We start from the raw sequence: 20352 nt of genomic DNA, 5'->3' as shown, positions 1-20352 counted from the left end.
GTTTTCAAATCTGAATCATTTTAATAAGCTTTCCTGTACTTAAAAATCTAATCATTAGTTTACTGAGAAAACCAGACCTCTTCAGAAACAGATAAGTTTCAGTAATGGAACCAAAAGGCTTTATATTTTCACCACAGTGAGAGTAATAATAACTGAAGAAAATGAAGAAAACCCTTTCTGGAAATATGTTCAGATAGAGGTTGAGAGGTTAGAACAAGTCCGCTCTGTATTTATAGTAAACGTTTTTGGCAAACAAAACAAGTAAGAAAAATTATTGTGCAAAGTCCTGGATTGACTTCTTTCTTTCCTGAGTCCATGTGTAATTTAATTATATGTTGCACAATATATACTTAGTTTTTATTGGAAAAACATCATATAACATCATATCTTCTGCAGAAAGCTGACGTAGCTGTGGCTCCGCTGACCATCACCCTGGTCAGGGAGGAAGTCATTGATTTCTCCAAGCCCTTCATGAGCCTCGGCATCTCCATCATGATCAAAAAGCCTACCAAGTCCAAGCCTGGTGTGTTCTCCTTCCTGGACCCTTTGGCTTACGAGATCTGGATGTGTATTGTGTTTGCCTACATCGGCGTGAGCGTGGTGCTTTTCCTAGTCAGCCGTTTCAGTCCCTACGAGTGGCACGCAGATGACTGTGAGGAAGGAACTGAGCAGAACCCTAACCAACCCTCCTCCTCATCCGCTCAACCGGGTCAGGGCCAGCAGAACCAGAATCAGCAGAGTCAGGAGCAGACCAATGAGTTTGGCATCTTCAACAGTCTCTGGTTCTCGCTGGGAGCTTTCATGCAGCAGGGCTGTGATATTTCCCCCAGGTAAGACACCTGTTTCTTTTTTTTTTTCAGCATTTTTGCTGCTGGTTTTGCTTTCCTGGTTTCATGCTGGATGTAAAGTGATGACTCAAGAATCATGAACTAAAATTCTCAGCAAAATTGAAGACATTTGTTGTTGGATTCTAAACTCTGACACGTTAATGCGCACAAGTAGGGAAGGTCGTTTCTGCCACTGAATACAAATACAAATAAAAAGTAATGGCTTCTTTTTATCTCAAAATTTTGAGATTGTGAGATGCAAGTGTGCAGTTGTTAATTATAAAGTCACAATTGTGACATATATACTCGCATTTCTGAGGCAAAAAAGTATGAATTGCGAAATATAAACTCTTAAAAGTATTGTATATGAAATTCTGACTTTTTTCAAGCAAATCCAAGTTTGTATCTGACAAAGACTATGTTCACAGAATTGCGAGATATCCAGTTCGTATCAATTTGCAAGATATAAACCCGCAGTTATAAAAAAAAAAAAATTGCAAAATATAAACTCACCATTCTAGGCAAAAGGTTAGAATTGTGACTTTATTTACTTAACAGTTCTGACTTTTTTTTGGTCAAATTTGCAACTTTGTCAACAATTTTGAGTTTATATCGCACATACTGAATTTATAACATGTTTTGAGATAAAAAGTCCCAATTAACTTTTTTATTCAGTGGCATAAATGGGCCTCCATGCAAAACAGTTTATGCTCATTGCAAATTAATTTCTATTCAGTGTTATTTGGGTTGTGTTTTTTAATTAATTTTTTACTTAGCAAAATTTTCTTCATGCCTTTTTTGCGTTTGACAGCAGAACATGCAACCTGTCCATTTTGGCACTCATATGATTTGGCTTTGACCAAGTGACAGATGAGTTTACAGCAAAATACTATAAAGTTTGAAGGGAAAGCAATTTACTTGAGCTAGTTTATGAGCGGTTTATTTTGCTAGCATGCCATTGCATTTTTAGTTGCGTTTGATTATGATTTCGATTTCAGCTATGAATGACGCAACGGTTCACAGCAATCACACAGAATCCAGTGCTGAAGAGGTTCAAACCTTTCTTAAATGTTTGGGGGTCTATTCATTTCTCAGCGGTGCTGTTGTGTGGCTCTTGGCAGATTAATGAGTTGTGTTTGTAGTTTGGTAGTTTCTCATTTACACAGCTGGTTTGTGGTACATGGCAGTATTTCTGAAGATCAGATAGAGCTGCACATCCACTTGGACCGGACACAAGCCTAATGCCACAGTGCCTAATGAGAGGAAGACAGCTCTTTGAAAGGCAGATTAAAGTACCGTGAACGCTATATCAGAGCTTTTAACTCTATGCTGCTGGTACGCAGGGCCAGAGATGAAGTGTCTCTCTCTCTACACAGTTGCTGGACTCTCAAAGGTCACCAATTAAAATCCTAATTAATAGGGGGTGAAGCTGGCAACATGAGGTCAATGGCTGTGGGTTTTAAGGGCACAGGGAGGGATTGTGCAGTAGGTCTCAGACGGAGAAATGTCAGCGACTGTGTTCAGGCACCAGACGGCTTTCACACCTGTAGGCCACACATTTAAATCGAGTTGATGCTTAAAGCTAACATTTCAGACTGATTTCTAGATTCCTGGTTCTGCAATATAATTAAATGTCTGATACGTGAGCCATTTTTAAAAAGGTTATAAATATGGTGTGCTTGATACGTCTGTTTCATTATATTTTGTGTGGCTTAAATTTTATTCAAGGTATATGTATTTTTCTCTGCAAATCATAAGCTGTTCTAAATGGCAGTCAACTCAATTATGCATTCTAATTTAATCTCATTTCAGACAAAATTCCTCTATTGCATCGCATGTTGAATCCTAGAATTTAGTTTAGTTTCAATTATCTGTAGAAACTATTTAGTGTAGTTGAAAATTAATTTTCAAGTAGATTTGTGTGCATATCGTTGTTAGTTTAGGAACAGGCTAATGCTATATTCTGTTTGAATCTGTTGAGTCTTACATAAAGCGCTTCTGTTTCTGTTACGATGATGCCTCAGAAGGCGGCTGCCTGTGTAGACAGACAGTAAGGGAGCTCATTGTGATTTAAAACACAGCTCATGTAATGTTTTTTTTTTTTTTTTTTTTTTTTTTCAGTTTTGCCTATGAATTTTATTCCGTCAACAAAGTGATAATTGCTCCTTTTCTTTTTTGGAGAGGACAATTACTACTATAAGCATAATTACAAATGACAGGGGCTCATTAAGTATCTGAGCTGGGATGAGTAAATCATGAGCTCAGTTTCACAGGTAACATCTTTCACACCTTTTAGCATACGTTTTAAGTTTAGCTGTGACGGCAGTTGTATATAAGCATGAACTTGTCTTACCATAAGTGCTCATTTTTGCTCTTAATATTATTATTATTTAATTCTTGGCATCAATTTGATACTCGAGAGCGAGAACAAAATCAGTGTGTTGATTACATTTTTACATTGTTAAATGTCACTTTTTATGCCCCAAATGTTTAACAATGACTGTCCTACAGAAGCTAAGTTTACGCTGACATAATGGTAGGATGTCCACAGCAGCATGCTGTCACTTTGGTTCCCAGTGTGCACTGTGATATGAATAAATTATACTGTTACAGAACCACAATAATAATATTTTTGCAAGCCTCCTTCCTCCATAGTTGTTCTGTTATATTCATTTTATTCATGTTTTTGAAAAGAATTCTATTATTTACCAATGCTGCATCAATTAGTAACATTGAGAAATGTGTGTGTATATATATATATATATATATATATATATATATATATATATATATATATATATATATATATAGAGAGAGAGAGAGAGAGAGAGAGAGAGAGAGAGAGAGAGAGAGAGAGAGATATTAGTGCTTTTTGTTTACATATGTATGTGTATTTAGTATGTATATATAAATACACTCACACACACATGTATTATTATTATTACTTTTAGAAATGATGCATTAGATTGATAAAAATATTTATAGTAATGTTTATTTTATATATTAGCTGTATGTATGACAAATATATATGTCAAATCAAAATAAATACTAAATGTGTAATAAATGTGTACTGTGTATAATTATTATGTATATATAAATGCAAATGCAATATATTTAAGAAAAATGTGGTTGCATGTTAGATATATTTATATATTATAAAATATATATTGTCAAATATTTAAATGTATATAAATGTAAATATTTTCAAAATATATACTGTATGTCTATATATGCATAATAAATATATACAGTGCACACACATATTATGTAAAAACACTTATTTTGCAATGACAACACTATATATGTATATGTGTGTGTGTGTGTGTGTGTGTATATATACATACATACATACATACTTACATACTGACATGCTGTCAGGTCTTTCTCATCAATTATATGATAAAAATATAATTGAAACCCATTTGCTGTGTTGTTACCTGTACTGATTCACAGTGATAAATCTTGTAGTGTAATCTTGCTCACAGTGTACAGTCCTCACATCAGAACATACAGACAGTCTGTGTGAGCTCCTGTATGAATTGATTGTTCTGTCTCAGCAGTGGTGTTGAAATGTCAGCGGTGTGAGGGAGAGCAGCACGCCGCTTTCCTGTGGATGTCTCCTGTGATGGGGCACAGAGAGGCTTCAGAGGATCTTAATTAGACCGTGTCATTTCTCCCTGTCATTTCTCGCCGTGACTCAGACTCTGCAGAGTGGAATCGACAATGTTGTAGTGATTATACCTTCTCTCTCCGTGTCACCGAAGTTCTATAAACAAGTAAGGACAGGCTGCGGATGTGCGTGACATGTTTCGCCGCCTTGAACATGTCACCTCAGACGCTGCTGTACGAGTAGTCATGAGTGGCTGGATATTCACGATTCTGTTTGTGTGATGACATTTAATTAGTAATGAGAGGAGAGAGTGGACGAAAGAGCCAGTACGGCGGCGGCGGCATTTACGGCTTCCATTATGCTTCTTTAATCACGGGCAGTCAGAGCTTCTTCTCTCTGTGATCGTCTGCGTCTGCATTTACACACTTTGTCCTCCCGTGTAATGAGCGCTGATAGGTTGAATGGTGAGTGGACCGGCCGCTCGATGGTAACTATGGTTTGCCTCTTCATGTGCTATTTATTCTTTGGGAGAAAAAAATCCCTGTTCAAATGTCAGGCCTGTCAGTCAAACCTCCCCATCAGGCCTAATTTATGCAAGCCACCCTAGATAATGTTTATCTCCTCAGACACAGGTTCCCACAATCATATGGGTGTATTTGTAGATCAAAACGATACATTATTCGTTTACGCCTTAAATCATTAGGGTATTGTAATGATTCATCGGAGACGTGGGGATCCATTTGCGACTTAGCTTTAATCGTGGTCGGGCAGACAGGGTCAAACAGGAGCAAACGATAATACACGAGGGAAATCCAAGAGACGTAAACGATAACAGGCAGAAGGTCAAAAGGCAGGCAGATATCAATCACAAGAGGTAGACAAGGTACAGATCGGCAACAGGAAAACAAACACGGGAATAAACGCTCAGAATTGCAGTTAACACAAACAAGACTTCGCGATGAGAGGTCGTGAGGGAGTCCATTATAAAGCCTGGGTAATGAGGAACACCTGGTGGCTGTAATCAGCCCAAGGTACGGGGTTGTGGGAAATGTAGTCTTTTAGATATTAGTATTCCGGTGAGAGCTCCCTCCGGTGGTGGTCGGAGAGAGCCACAGAGGTGCTGTTCATGACAGAGCCCCCCCCCTGCGAGCGGCTCCGGAAGCGAGGAGTGACTCGACGCCGAGGTCTTCCACGGGGTCTGGGAGCAGGTTTGTCGGGATGGTCATGGTGAAAGGTGGCAGTGAGAGTGGGGTCGAGAATGTCTCGAGCAGGTATCCAAGACCTCTCCTCGGGTCCATAGCCTTCCCAGTCGATGAGGTATTGTAGTTCTCTGCCTCGGCGTCGAGAGTCCAGGATTTCTCGAACCTGGTAGGCCTCCTCGCCGTCGATGATTAAGGGAGGGGCGTCGTTGGTAGCAACCTCTTCCTGGTCCCTCTCTCCTCCCGGACCACCGGCGGGTTTAAGCAGTGAGACATGGAAAGTAGAGGCAATGCGGTAATTAGCAGGTAGGTCAAGACGATATGAAACTGGTGTAACTTGCTTGATGATTTTGAAGGGACCCACGTACCTTGGACTCAGTTTCTTGCAGGGTAGTCGGAGGCGGAGATCTCGGGTTGATAGCCAAACCCAGTCACCAGGTGAGTACTCGGGTGCATCTCGGCGATGACGATCAGCCTGAGCTTGGAACCTTCTGACAGCTCCTCTGAGATGGACGTGGGCGGTGTTCCAGACTTCCTCACTTCTCTGTAACCATGCGTTGACTGCGGGCAGTGCTGAGGGTTCTCCAGACCAAGGAAACAATGGCGGTTGATAGCCCAGAACGCATTGGAAGGGAGTTAGTCCAGTGGATTGTTTCCTAAGGGAATTCTGGGCATACTCAGCCCAGACTAAATAGCGACTCCAGTCTTGTTGGTTGTCGTGGCAGTACGTTCGGAGAAATTGTGACAGTTCTTGATTTAAACGTTCGGCTTGTCCGTTGGATTGAGGATGATAACCTGAAGTTAGACTGACGTTTATGTTGAGTTGCGTGCAAAAGGCTTGCCAGACTCGGGAGGTGAACTGTGGGCCGCGATCAGATACGATATCCTCGGTAAGCCGTAAAAAAGCGAAATACCTGCTGTAGAAGGACTTCAGCGGTTTCCCAAGCTGTGGGTAGTTTGGGCAAGGGTATAAATCTGCATGCCTTGGAGAACCGATCCACGACCGTGAGTACCGTGGTAAAGGAGTTGGAGATAGGCAGATCCGTTACGAAATCGATAGCTATGTGAGACCAAGGTCGTTCAGGTATGGGTAGTGGCTGTAGAAGTCCTGCTGGGCGTTGATGGGAGGTCTTTACGATATTACAGGTTTCACACTGTTGCACGAAATGGATGGTGTCTGAACGTATGGTGGGCCACCAGAATCTGTTATTAACTAACTGCAGGGTGGCTGTGATGCCTGGATGACCGGCGCTGGGAGTGTCGTGAATCCAATGCAGAACTCTCTGACGTAGTGCTTGGGGTACGTACATCCGGTTAGGAGGGCAGGCTGGTGGGACTGGTTCGGAAAGTTGGGCCTCTGTGATCTCGGTCATGATATCCCACTGGATTGGAGCGATAATGCGGGCTGGCGGTAGGATGGGTTCATGAGAGACTTCTTGAGGGCTGCTCTCGAACTGCCTGGATAAAGCATCCGCTTTGGTGTTCTTTGACCCTGGGCGGTAAGTGACTTTAAAATCAAAGCGGGAGAAGAACAAAGACCACCTGGCTTGTCTTGAGTTTAGACGCTTGGCGGATTGGATATATTCGAGATTTCGGTGATCGGTGAGTATGGTGAATGGTAGTTTGGCTCCCTCTAGCCAGTGCCGCCACTCCTCAAGGGCTGATTTCATGGCAAGGAGCTCTCTATCCCGACATCATAGTTGCGTTCGTCGCAGGGTTAAGCTTGCGGGAGAAGTAAGCACAAGGGAAGAGTTTAGCTGGCTGCCCGTGACGTTGAGACAGGATGGCGCCGATGCCACATTAGATGCATCTACCTCGACTATGAATTCCCGATTGGGGTCTGGGTGATGAAGTATGGGAGCGGTCGTGAACCTTTCCTTGAGCTGGTCAAATGCCTGGATGCTGTCGGGTGACCACGATAGGCGATGAGAGGTTCTTTTAACCAGAGAGGTGAGTGGCGCGGCAATGATACTGAAGTTGCGGATAAATCTGCGATAAAAATTAGAGAACCCCAGGAAACGCTGTAATTCCTTGACTGTAGAGGGGCGCGGCCACTCCACGACTGCCTTGACCTTGTGTTCGTCCATCGTCACCCCGTCAGAACTGATGATGTACCCCAGATAAGCCACTTGGGTCCTATGGAATTCACATTTCTGGAGCTTGGCGTACAGTTGATTGTCAATCAAGCGTTGAAGAACTGTTCTGACGTGGGTAACATGAGACTCGAAGTTGTCAGAGTACACAAGGATGTCATCCATATAAACAATGAGAAATTGGTGCAACATATCTCTAAATACCTCGTTTACGAAAGCCTGAAAGACAGAAGGACTATTTGCGAGCCCGAACGGCATAACGAGATACTCATAGTGCCCAGATGTAGTGGAGAAAGCAGTCTTCCATTCGTCTCCTTCCCTGATACGGATCAGGTTATATGCGTTTCTGAGGTCCAATTTAGTAAAAAACTTAGCCTTACGGAGTTGCTCTAGGGAGGCTGGTACGAGAGGCAGTGGATAACGGTATTTGACAGTTACCTCGTTCAGACTGCGGTAATCGATGCAAGGCCGAAGGCTTCCATCCTTCTTCTTGACGAAGAAAAACCCTGCCGATGCTGGTGACGTAGAGGGTCGGATGAATCCCTTTGCCAACTCCTCCTCGATGTAGGATCTCATCGCCTCTGATTCGGGTTGTGAGAGGGGAAAGACGCGACCGCGTTGAGGGAAGCGACCCGGCATGAGGTCGATGGCACAATCGTATGGACGGTGAGGTGGTAATTGAGTTGCTCCCCTTTCACTAAAAGCAAGGGTTAAATCTTGATATTCCGCGGGGAGTTCAGATGCATTGATGACCTCCTCTTTAGCAGGAAGCGGTTTAGAAGGAGACCGGTGTACTGGGGCTTTAAGACAGTGGTTATGGCAGTTAGTTGACCAGTGTGTTATTTGACGATCTGTCCATGATATAGTGGGGTTGTGAATCTCAAGCCAGGGTAGTCCGAGGATGAGGTGATGCTTGGGAGAGTGGATTACGAACAGGCGTATGGATTCCGAATGAAGGGGGCTTGCTTGCAGTGTTAAAGGTTGGGTAACGGAAGAAATGGTTCCAGATCCGACTGGCCGTCCATCTACCGCCGCCACTGCGACATGGGGTACACAAGGAACAAGAGGATTCTGTTAGAGTCCATGAAGGCTTTATCAATAAAATTACCAGCCGCTCCTGAATCAATAAGAGCTGTTGCAGAAATCCATGTCGACTTTACTTTTAACAGAACCTCGATTTCAAAGGAGTCAGGATGAGTGTGCGGTCTTACCGAAGCAGGTTGTTGGCGCTGGCGCTGAGGACGTGTTGGGCAGTAAGCTCGAAAATGACCGGCTAGACCACAGTAGAGACATAAGCGTTCCCGAACTCTTCTCTCTCTCTCCTCCGGATCAAGGTGAGTTGAGCTGATCTGCATGGGCTCCGGTGCTGGTGAATGGCCAGGATGTGAGAAAGAGGGAATCGGGTACTTGCCACGGCGTGCTCTGAGAACATTGTCCAATTTTATGGTGATTTCCATGAATTCCTCCAGAGATTTGCCCTCATCACGACACGCCAGTTCTGCTTGGAGCTCGGTGTTCAAACCCCTCCGATACATAAGCTTGAGTGGCGACTCCCCCCAGCCTGATTGAGCGGCAAGCGTGCGGAAGTTGAGCGTGTAATCCGCAGCTGTGTCGGTACCTTGTGATAAGGCGAGCAGCTGTTCCCCTGGTTCTTTCCCTCCGGCTACATGCTCGAAAACCTCCCTGAATTCGCGCAGGAAATCATTAAACGAGGGGAAAGACATACAGCGCGCCTCCCAAGTAGCTGTGGCCCAATCGAGCGCTTTCCCGGTGAGCAAGGAACAGATCAGGGAAACCTTGCTGTCATCTGTGGGGTATAAACCCGGTTGCTGGTGAATGAACAAGGAGCATTGTAATAAAAATCCCTTACATTTGGAGGCTGACCCGTCGAATTTGTCAGGTAGACTGAGAGGCGGATTAAGGTTAGGTTGAGGCGGCGTCATGACTGGTTGCGTGGGCTGGGCAGGTGGGGCGGTGTGCTGGGTTGGATTGGTGGTCGTGAGGGTTAGCGCCTGAATCGACCTCACTAGCTCCTCCGTCAGCGTGGTGAGCTTGTGCAACTGTTGCTGATGTGTAGCGAGAGTGGCAGCTTGAGACGAGACTTCAGACATAAGAAGATACATTTCCGCTGGATCCGTTTGTGGCGAAGTCTTCTGTAATGATTCATCGGAGACGTGGGGATCCATTTGCGACTTAGCTTTAATCGTGGTCGGGCAGACAGGGTCAAACAGGAGCAAACGATAATACACGAGGGAAATCCAAGAGACGTAAACGATAACAGGCAGAAGGTCAAAAGGCAGGCAGATATCAATCACAAGAGGTAGACAAGGTACAGATCGGCAACAGGAAAACAAACACGGGAATAAACGCTCAGAATTGCAGTTAACACAAACAAGACTTCGCGATGAGAGGTCGTGAGGGAGTCCATTATAAAGCCTGGGTAATGAGGAACACCTGGTGGCTGTAATCAGCCCAAGGTACGGGGTTGTGGGAAATGTAGTCTTTTAGATATTAGTATTCCGGTGAGAGCTCCCTCCGGTGGTGGTCGGAGAGAGCCACAGAGGTGCTGTTCATGACAGGTATTAAGTAAAGATCTTGTTCCATTTGATTATTAATATGCATAGCTTTCATTTGGCTTTAATTTGGACAACCTTAAAGGTACTTAAAATTGCAATATTTTTCCTCTTTTTTCCAAACCTATGACCTGTTTGAACAATTCATACATCAATGGAAAGCTTATATTGATCATGATGAGGTTTTGTGGTCCTGGGATATATTTTATATCAATAATACATACTATTTAATGCTACATTTGCATTGAAATATTAAAAAAAATAAGATATATGTTTACAATATATAATAAATACAGTTATATGTTATATTTAAGAACAGGATGGAATTATATGCATATGTACTACATAATACTATAATTACTAATATTTTTGCCTTTATTTGATCCAGAATACAGTTAAAACCTAATTAACCTTGTTTAAAACCATTTTCTATTAAAAAATAGATTATCAAACATTATATTACATTACATATTTCTGTAATTCAAAGCTGAATTTTCTGTTATACTGATTTGGTGCTCATTATACAATTATTATACATTTTGAACAGCTGTGCAGCATGATATTCGCACGAAACCCATCACACTTGTTCAGGATTCTTTCACAAGAACATATATTTGAGAGCATTTACTTGAAGTGGCACAGGTTCTATGATTGTCAACACTCAGTTATGAAAGTTAAGTGTTCAGATTCACTTATGCTCATCTAAATCTTCCCAGTGACTTCATGATTCATTGACTCTGGCAGGAATCCCCCGCAGCCCCCAGAAAGAAATGACATGCTTTCAGTCACAGAGCACAATATCCCTTATGTCATGATTGGTTCGCTCCTCTGAGCTCTGCTGTATTTCTGTCACTTGGCTCGTTTTGTTCGTCTGTGTTCGAGAAGCGCATAGAAAGTCGGTTCAGGTGATCTGTACTAAGAGAAGAACGGATCTAGCTGTTGAGTGGATGATGGCTCTTGCCTGCCTGCAAACGGCACATCAAACATCATTTTGTGTCATTACATCAACACACACGAGTGGCCCACATCCCACCCGCTACAGAGGTCAAGTTTGTAGAGGATAAAATATTGTGTTTCTCGTCATTTTCAAAGGGTTTTTGGGCATTTCTTTTGAAGCATCTCTCTTTGTGTGGATGACTTGCGTGGTGACCCTTACTCATACTGAGACTGACGAAAAGGAAGTTGCTGGGACAAGTTCCGCAAATCATTTGAAGCTTAGATGTTTATTGTGCTTCAGCTACAAAAATATGTGCGCGTTTTTTTGCAATGTCTTTGAAAGGAATCTTTAATGCTCACCAAGGTTACATTTATTTAATTAAAAGTAAAAAAAATATTGTATTATGTATGCGTGGAAAAAATATTGTATCATGTTTTAAACTAATTGTTATAATTATATTGAAATATTTATTTTAATTTATAATTTACACATTTAAAATATAGAATCTAGTGCTGTCAAACAAATAATGATTTATTGCATCCAAAATATATTTTTTACATTATATATGAGTGTGTACTGTTTATTTATTATGTATATATAAATACACACGCATACTGTATATATTTTGAAAGTATTTACATATATTCTATATAAATATTTGAAATATATTATTTTACGTAAATATACATGCATAAGCGTAATTTAACAGTTTGTTGAAAACAGTTTTGCTGGTTAATATTTGTGGAAATTGTTAGACATTTTTTAAAAGATTGTTTGAATATTAAATGAAATTTAAAAAGATTCAGTAGTGCTGAAATATTTTCCCCTATGCACATTATATCCATTATGGCAACAATTATATTTGGTTGGCAATGCAGACTGATGTTTAAATTCAGCATGTGGTTGTAATATTCATGCTACTGTGGCGCTTGCTTGGTTTTCTTAATGTTTCGTTTAAATTGTTTAGATTATTTTGTCTGTCAATATTCATTTCTTTTCTTCTTTGTGCTGCTTTAGCTAATTCCATTGTGCTGCATTCAAAGATCTATAAAGGCAGAATTAAAAGATACTATCAGACATGCTTTTTGGGGAAGATAAAAGTTTGATGAGCTCTGTTTTTTTTATGCGTTGTGCAACAGGCCTCCCGAAGAGAGGGAATGAACATAAGAACAGGAGCAGCAACAGTTTTCTTTTTAATTATCTTCAGTGAAGCAGTCCCTGGAGGACTCCACTTAGACTTTGTTTTGCAGTTCTCTCTGCGTTTCCTCTGAGGAGTTACATCGCTTATTAGTTATTTAGAGAAACTGCCTGAGTCAGAGTCCAGTGTTCTGCATATTTACCTAAGCACTCATGATCTGCTTCACATCAGCTCATTTGTTTTCCGAAGAAACAACCAGCGCCACTATCTTGTTTCAGATAATGAAATAACAGAAAAACACATAGCTTTATTAAAGATTAAACTTATATTTTCCACGTATGCCTAACACGGTAGTTGATCCTGTATCCTTATTTATCAAACAGCACAAAAAAGAATGTATTATATTATTTCTTAAAGGGATAGTTCACCCAAAAACTAATTAACTGAACCTCATGTTATCATAATGTGTGACTTTCTTTGGATTTTCTGTGGAATAGAAAAGATTTTTTGAAGATGTATTTTAACTACATTGTGTTTTGCAATGAAAAGAAAGGTTTATACTACATGAGAAAATTATAATAAAACATTTTTAGAAAAACTAAAATGCCTAAGTATTTGTACGTCTACAGCATTTTTTAACCTTTATTGATTTTCATTTACATATTGACTTTTTAGCAAAAGTTGTTCATTTATTTAATGCACTGAAGTAACATGAACCGTGATAATTGTATTTTTATTAGATTAATTAAGGTTTATACACACACACACACACACATACACATTTCTGTAAGGGACTTTGGTAGAGATTGTTCAGAGTTTACAATACAGGTATTAAATTTAATGACAGATGAAAAAGAAAACACACAACGGACACGCAGTGGGCAAACAGTGTGCTGCACAGATGCATGCTGGCCGCAGACGAGGTTCAGTCAGTTCAGCGCCGACTGAAAGCTGCTCGGTGACAAAACCCATCTCAGCCGCCTGTTTGGAGAGGAGAGAGTGCTGCCATGGCAACGCTGAAAGACATGGGTGTTTCCTCTGGAGTGGCACAGCTCACAGTGTGAAAGCAATGCTGACTGAGTACCACCATCCGTGCGTGTGTGTGTGAGTGTGAGTGTGTGTGTGTGTGTGTGTGTGTGGGAGGCAGCTTTAGCCTACATTATAAAGACCAAATGTCCTGACAAGAAAAATAAAACCTGAAATTACCTGCAGGTAAGCAGCCACTGGAGGTAATTTGCGTACTAAACGTACAAAGTAAAATATAAAAGATGAAAATGTGTGGGGGATAGATTGCGATACAGAACATGTCATTAGCTGACAAGATGCTATGTGTTTAAAGCTGTTTTATGTGATCTAGTGTGTGCAAATTCATAATTTACGTGAGGACATATGGCTTTGATTACAGAGATTGGTTGTTATGATTTATCAGAGGGTGATTTGTGTTTTGTAGATGAATACTGTGTGTGTGTGTGTGTGTGTGTGTGTGTGTGTGTGTTGTTGTTGCGGAGGGAGTCGATATTGAAGAGGGCAGTGCAGAAGATTATGGCTATAATTTATATAACATGGGAAGGTAGCTTTATCTCATAAATGGATTTCGTAAGATACTTACACATTCGTCTAAATACGAGACTCTGAGCCAAGATTGTTTTTAAAAGAAATGGAAAGTGCACATAGAAACCACAACAGTCACACACAAGCGCTTGAGAAGTCAGCATATTATGCAGATGTTAGGGAAATCTCTCGCAGTTTTTCCTTTCGTTTAATTGCATTCGTTTGCTGTAAACGCCATTTGCATAATCGTCTCCATACATGCAGAGCGTAAATACTGACCTTGTGAGGAAGAGGAGGCGGCGGTGTGGATTTAAGCACGGAGAGATTTTGACATGTGACCAGGAATGAGATCAGTGTGTCAGCTTCACACCGCTCAAACGGTGCCTGGCAAAAGCTGTCAAACAACATCAGAGCTGTGAGCTGCAATTCCCTCCGCCAGCTTTGAATTTCTGGTGCCCCAGCCTCTTATGCACATTTTGCCTGTGGTGTATTTTCAGAGTTTGACACGGGGGGTTTTCACAGGCTGCTGATGTTTGGCTCGGGTTTAGGAACGATCTGAAAACTGGAAGGGAGACAGCAACATCAGCTTGATTTATGGATATTAATTAGGTGATTAATTGATTTGCTTAAAATGCACATACTTTAAGTGGGCACGGGCTATATATATATATATATGGATTACTATGCATTAATTGTGTTTTCATTCATTCTGCTGATACTGCCATTTGGCAAAGGCTTCTGCTCGAGCTTAAAGGCTTTTTTTAAAAACACTGCTGGCTGTTTTTTCCTTGCTTTGAGGCAGAGCAAATCTTTTTAAATATACGATTATTGCTCAAAAACTGTGGGTACCTGTATACACCGGTATAAATGCGCTTGTGTAAATCAAGAGAATATTATGTTAAAAATAATAATGTTACAAATAAAATTTTAAAATACATTCAAATATGAATATTCTGAATAATATAATATTAATTGTATTTATTATATTAATATTATTTCTAATCTTTCAACTATCTTATCTTTTCATTTATATGTAGCATGAAAAAGTTTATATTTATTGTTTATTTTCATTTCGCTGTAAGCTTTAGTAATTTCATGCTTTTGCCATTTTTAGTTTGTTTTTATTAAATATTTGAATTTAGCTTCATTTTAGTGTCACGGCTTAAATTTTATTTGCAAAATTTACATTTCTAATGTTTATTTTTTTAGCTTTAAATTATTTTATAATCAAATAGTTAATAGTTAATCACTTTTCATCTATTTTATTTAATCTTTTGTCAGTGTAGCGTAAGTGTAAGATGTCACATTTACTGTCTGCAGCATTCTTCAGTGTTTTAATTATCAAGCAATTACTAAATCACAATATGGAGACTGAAATTACTAATCAAAGACATCATTTAGTATTGAATCATCCATTTTATTTTCTCAAATAAATGTACCTTTTTCGCATTTAATTATCTTGTTATTTGGTGGTTGTAAATATGGCAAGCTGTATTTGTCAGAATATGTACCGCGTGTTTAAGGGTAATTAGCTAATATGAATTATGAGGCTGAATAAATAGCAGACACAACACATCAGCATCTTCATCAGACCGGTTTAGCACTAACTCAACACACTTCGGCAGGTCCTGTCATGAATCATTTTTACGGTGTAGCCTGGTCACACTGAATATTGATTTACCAGCGTCATTACATTATAATACTGCGGTGTACTAAACCATTCAGCGAATAAATTTCCCATCTTACACTAGGTGCTTACATAGCTTTCTGTGCACAGCTATATTTGTAAACACATTTCACACAATGAAGATGAAAAATAGACATGAATAAGAGTCTCAGGTTTGTAAATCTCAATAGACCTGTTGACTATCCATGCCGCCCCCTATCAAGGTGGATTCACCATGTACGCTGTTAACCCTGGTCTTTACTCCAGCAGAGAGAGAGGATTACGCCGCCCGGTTGCCAGGAACTCAGGGGAGAGCGACCCTGGTTTTGTTTATGTCTTCTAGGCCTGCAGGTAGACCTTCTAAGACTCCCTAGGAGATGTTAAACTGATCTCATATGCCTGCCTGAGCTTCATTCAGGTCGTACGATTAGAGCCCAACCCCAAAGCTCTGTTTTAAAAAATATTCTTGTCGCATAGTGTTCTGGATTCAGGACTTGGCCAGGGGTGAAATTGTTCTTCCTTTTTTTTTTTTTTTACCTTGAGAAATTGGAATTTGTGACCGGCAATATCTCTGTCCAGCCCTTGAAGAGCAAAATCAAATATTCGTTATGCTCTTTCTTTTAAATACACATTTATTCGCTCTTTTGACAATCGCTGCACATTCACGGGGTTCACAGGTTCTTGCCTTTTCATATTTCTGTTTGTTGCCATCTCGTCAGCCTTTCATCTCGCCGGGTTCCGCCTCCCTCCCAGCTTAAATGATTAAACTGTGCGTTTGTTTTTGTTTACGTGTTTTATCTGAGGAGCTTTTCCTGTTCCACCACACATATCGAACAACTACTTTCCCTGGAACCTTTTACACACACCGTTTCTCGTTGTACGCTCCTTAGACTCACTTGAGCGAGAGAGAGAGACTTATCCTAGGGGATTTGGGCAAATCTGGGGTTTTTTTGTTGTTTTTTACTTTTTTCATTATTATTGGTTACAGTGCAATTACGAAGGCGGCTGAGTGCTCTCATCAGCATTAATCCCTGGCAATTAATATGCATATATTCATTTAACATACTGGCAACTTTCTAAAAGTGAGATTAATGCGCTGCTGGTGAGTCGCATTGTGATGGGCCTTATCTCGTTTCAGCACATTTCACTAAGAGTTTATAGCTGAGTGGAGACAGAGAGCAGTGTATCAAACAGACTAGACTTCTGACCACTGTAAGCATCAATGTGTGCATGAAGAAGCTGCACACAGGAGAGCGTTTGTAATACGGTTAGGGTGTAGAAAATGTTCACTTCTCCTCAGGATGGTATTCGATTTTTTGAATGAATAGCCCGATAAACTCCTGATAATGGATCTCCGTTTGAGCATGTGATTTCCATTAGTTTCTCTGAATTAGTTTAGCAGAAAAGATACAAAATATTCAGCTCTTCCTGAATAAAATCCCTGCTGATAAGATGATTATTATGTTCAGGTTATGGATGATGACCGATAAATGAATGAAATGGCTGATTTCTGTCATTTATGGCAATGCAGGAGTAATGGCTGATGAAAATTCAGCAGAGGAATAAATTACATTTTAAATGCACTAAAGTAGAATACATACATTTTAAATTGTAATAGCTCAAAATATTGCTTTTTTTTTTACTGTAGTGTTGATCAAAAAACGTTGTATTTTTCCATTTGTCCCAAGCTCAAACTATTTAATAGCAGAGCAAATTAAAAAATAAAGACTTAAACTAAAATCTAGCAGTTTCATTTTGCACAGTACATCTATTGTTTTATTTGTGACCCTGGACCACAAAACCTGTCATAAGGGTATTTTTTTTATCATCTGAAAGTTGAATAAATTAGTATTGATGTATGGTTTGTTAGGATAGGACAATATCTGGCCCAAGATACAGCCATTTAAAAATATGTAATCTGAGGGTGAAAAAAAATCTAAATATTGAGAAAGTTGTCCAAATTAAGTCCTTAGCAAAACATATTACATTGATGTATTTATGGTAGGAAAGTGGAACGTGATCTTGATATCTTAATGATTTCTGGCATAAAAGAATAATTTTGACCCATAAATGTATTGTTGGCTATTGCTACAAATATACCTGTGTTTCTTAAGACTGTTTTTTTTTGCTCCAGAGTCACATACTTAAAACCAACAGTGTGCTTTGTACTATATTTCTGTTAAATAAATATTACTTGGTTTGATGTTTGGTTTTATCATACAAACACATGTGTACACTATATAAGTATGTCATTTTGTTTCCACAGATCTCTCTCTGGCCGTATCGTGGGTGGTGTGTGGTGGTTCTTCACTCTGATCATCATCTCCTCATACACAGCCAACCTAGCTGCATTTCTCACAGTAGAGAGGATGGTGTCACCCATCGAGAGTGCAGAGGATCTGGCCAAACAGACTGAGATTGCTTATGGGACTCTAGATGCCGGCTCCACCAAAGAGTTTTTCAGGGTAAAAGGGGACATGAAATATTAATCTAAAAACAAATATATCGGTAAATGCATAATATATTTAATTTTCTTTCCTCATTTAGAGATCAAAGATTGCAGTCTTTGAGAAGATGTGGTCCTATATGAAGTCTGCAGACCCCTCGGTGTTTGTCAAAACCACAGATGAAGGAGTTATACGGGTGAGGAAATCCAAAGGGAAGTATGCCTACCTGCTGGAGTCCACCATGAATGAGTACATCGAGCAGCGCAAACCCTGTGACACTATGAAGGTCGGAGGAAACCTGGACTCCAAAGGCTACGGCATCGCCACCCCCAAAGGGTCCCCCCTCAGGTAAGGCTTTACCTGTCCACTGTATGCTAACTATATGGATTTAACCATTACTAAATTAACTTCTCATGGTGGTTCGGTTGTGGTAGAGGCTGGATACAGTACTAAAGGGGTTATAGGGTAATACCATTTTCACATTGCATTTCATAAATTTGCAAGCCTGTTCTGAGTACCAAGTTATAAAGGACACAGCAGACTAATGCAATCTGGCATACTTTACTGAATCTATCATTGCACTCCTGATATCTAAATCAGCTCTTTAAAATGCCAGAGCTGTGTTTGAGTACACTGCCTAGTCTATATGTGCTCTTCTCCATCATTTGATGGATTTTTGCTGACACGATTGCAGGCAAATATTGCTGAGTTTCGCAAACAAGACAAACTCTATAATAAGCTTCATTTACATAGAAGAACAACGCATTTGTGCTGAGATTGACTTACTGCGCAGCGCCAAATTTAACACCTGGATTGTGGGCGCTTTATGAATAAGATGCGGCTTTTCAGTGAACCCGCCTGGTTTCTCTTCTCTGAAGGTCCTTTAAAGGCTATACGAGATAGCTATATTAAATAAGCCATCCTTTGAACCGAGGCCAAGGGTGGAAGTACTGTACTAAGCAGCCTCTGCTATAACAGAACATGCTGTTGTGTGGGTGTACGTACTTGTGTGTGGAGCTGTTCAAAATCCTGCCTGTACCTCATGTTGCTCAAAGGGGTTTTCAGCACACTCCACCAGAAGTGCTTGCATAAGAAACGGCAGGAAAATGATGCGCCCTCTTCAGAAGCTCTTTAGGAAACACGTGTGTACGCCGTCCTTTCATTAAACAGCAGCTCCTCTCAGCAGAGCCCATTGAGACGGCGACAAGCTCTTTGAAGCTATAGGTTTACCGAATGCTAATTTCACTTTCTCTCCTCCTTCATTACGAAAGCTTTCTCTTTGCAGACTGACTTGCGGATGAGAGAAATTGGGCAATCAGTTGTTATTCTTATGCAAGCCACTTCTGAAGATGAATGTCAACATTAACACGTTTCTTTTATATTCTCTGCAATATAAGGTGAACAGTTATTTCAGTTGTGTGCCACCATCATTAACGTCACATTTATCGTGCTTGAACGTACCCATCTGACTAATACCATGGCCCACATGATATTACATTCATTGCAGTGCAAAGGGCCTCGCAAGGGCAATTTGGAGCTGTTGAAATAACCTCAATAACTCCATCTCTCTCTAATAAGATAAGCTCCTTGGGGAAACGACCTCATAGCAATTGTACAGTCATTTTTTGGGTCACCTTATAGCAAAGCGAACAGGGGGAGAGCGTAGATGGAGTGGGAGAGAGACATCGGATACAAGATGTAAATGACTGACTTCCATCTTGCCACCTAGGGCAGGACTCAAATTAAATTCAATACTAGCTAGCCATTACTGTGACAGCAAGAGTGAAAGAGGCTTGGAAATGAATTCATGAATGTGTTTCTCTGTCTGGTGAGTTACCAGCTGTGCAGTGTATATCTGATTTTGTGAGAGAGCGACTCCCGTACTGACACGTGTTTACATGTACCTGTATGTGCTATACAGGCATATACTGCGTGGCTTCATCACGTGCAAGATAATGGGCAAATTTGCTGTCTCTGTCAAAATTGGTAGACACTGACAATCCTGTGTGAACATCTAGGTTGAGCTGTGATTTGGACTAACCATGTGGCGCAGTTGTCAAAATATACCATAATGCTCCATGTATTTTCACTAAATTTTGCTCTCACTAAAATGTGGCTGCATTTACACTGTATTAATGTTATTAATTACATATATCTGGCACAGATTAAAAATACATTGGTTTCTATATTACTTCTGAGATTTTAAGATTAGAAAATCACTAACATCAGATTGGAAAAACTGTTTCAACTGTTCAGCTTAATTATTTTTTAAAATGTAATCAGATACATTGTTAATAAAAACATAGAATGA

At 40.3% G+C, this 20352-nt stretch overlaps 1 protein-coding gene and 1 long non-coding RNA gene across 6 annotated transcripts in view; one reads left to right on the top strand and one right to left on the bottom strand.

Moving 5' to 3' along the window:
• The window catches only part of gria1a (glutamate receptor, ionotropic, AMPA 1a), a 64164-nt gene that overhangs the window by 34327 nt on the left and 9485 nt on the right, over nt 1-20352 (top strand). For all 4 annotated transcript variants that reach the window (XR_006252513.1, XR_006252514.1, XM_043257140.1 and 1 more), the window contains exons 11-13: nt 397-830; nt 17861-18059; nt 18142-18389. Coding sequence is in view for 2 of the 4 variants with exons in the window: in XM_043257140.1 (XP_043113075.1) it covers nt 397-830; nt 17861-18059; nt 18142-18389 (881 nt within the window). In the remaining 2 variants the exon portion in view is untranslated. The remainder of the gene's footprint in view (nt 1-396; nt 831-17860; nt 18060-18141; nt 18390-20352) is intronic.
• Nucleotides 13234-20352, bottom strand: part of LOC122357672 — a 31796-nt gene continuing 24677 nt past the window's right edge. The window contains exons 3-4 of one of the 2 annotated variants that reach the window (XR_006252518.1): nt 14208-14490; nt 13234-13554 (exon numbers count right to left, since the gene is read on the bottom strand). This is a non-coding gene — a long non-coding RNA (uncharacterized LOC122357672). Of the gene's footprint in view, nt 14491-20352 lie in introns of both variants that reach the window. The other variant, XR_006252517.1, reaches the window with a different exon arrangement.

The sequence above is a fragment of the Puntigrus tetrazona genome, chromosome 14 (genome assembly GCF_018831695.1).
Source record: "Puntigrus tetrazona isolate hp1 chromosome 14, ASM1883169v1, whole genome shotgun sequence".
NCBI lineage: Eukaryota > Metazoa > Chordata > Actinopteri > Cypriniformes > Cyprinidae > Puntigrus > Puntigrus tetrazona.
Note: the sequence above shows the minus strand (reverse complement) of the source record. Positions and strands in the feature narration are given on the sequence as shown.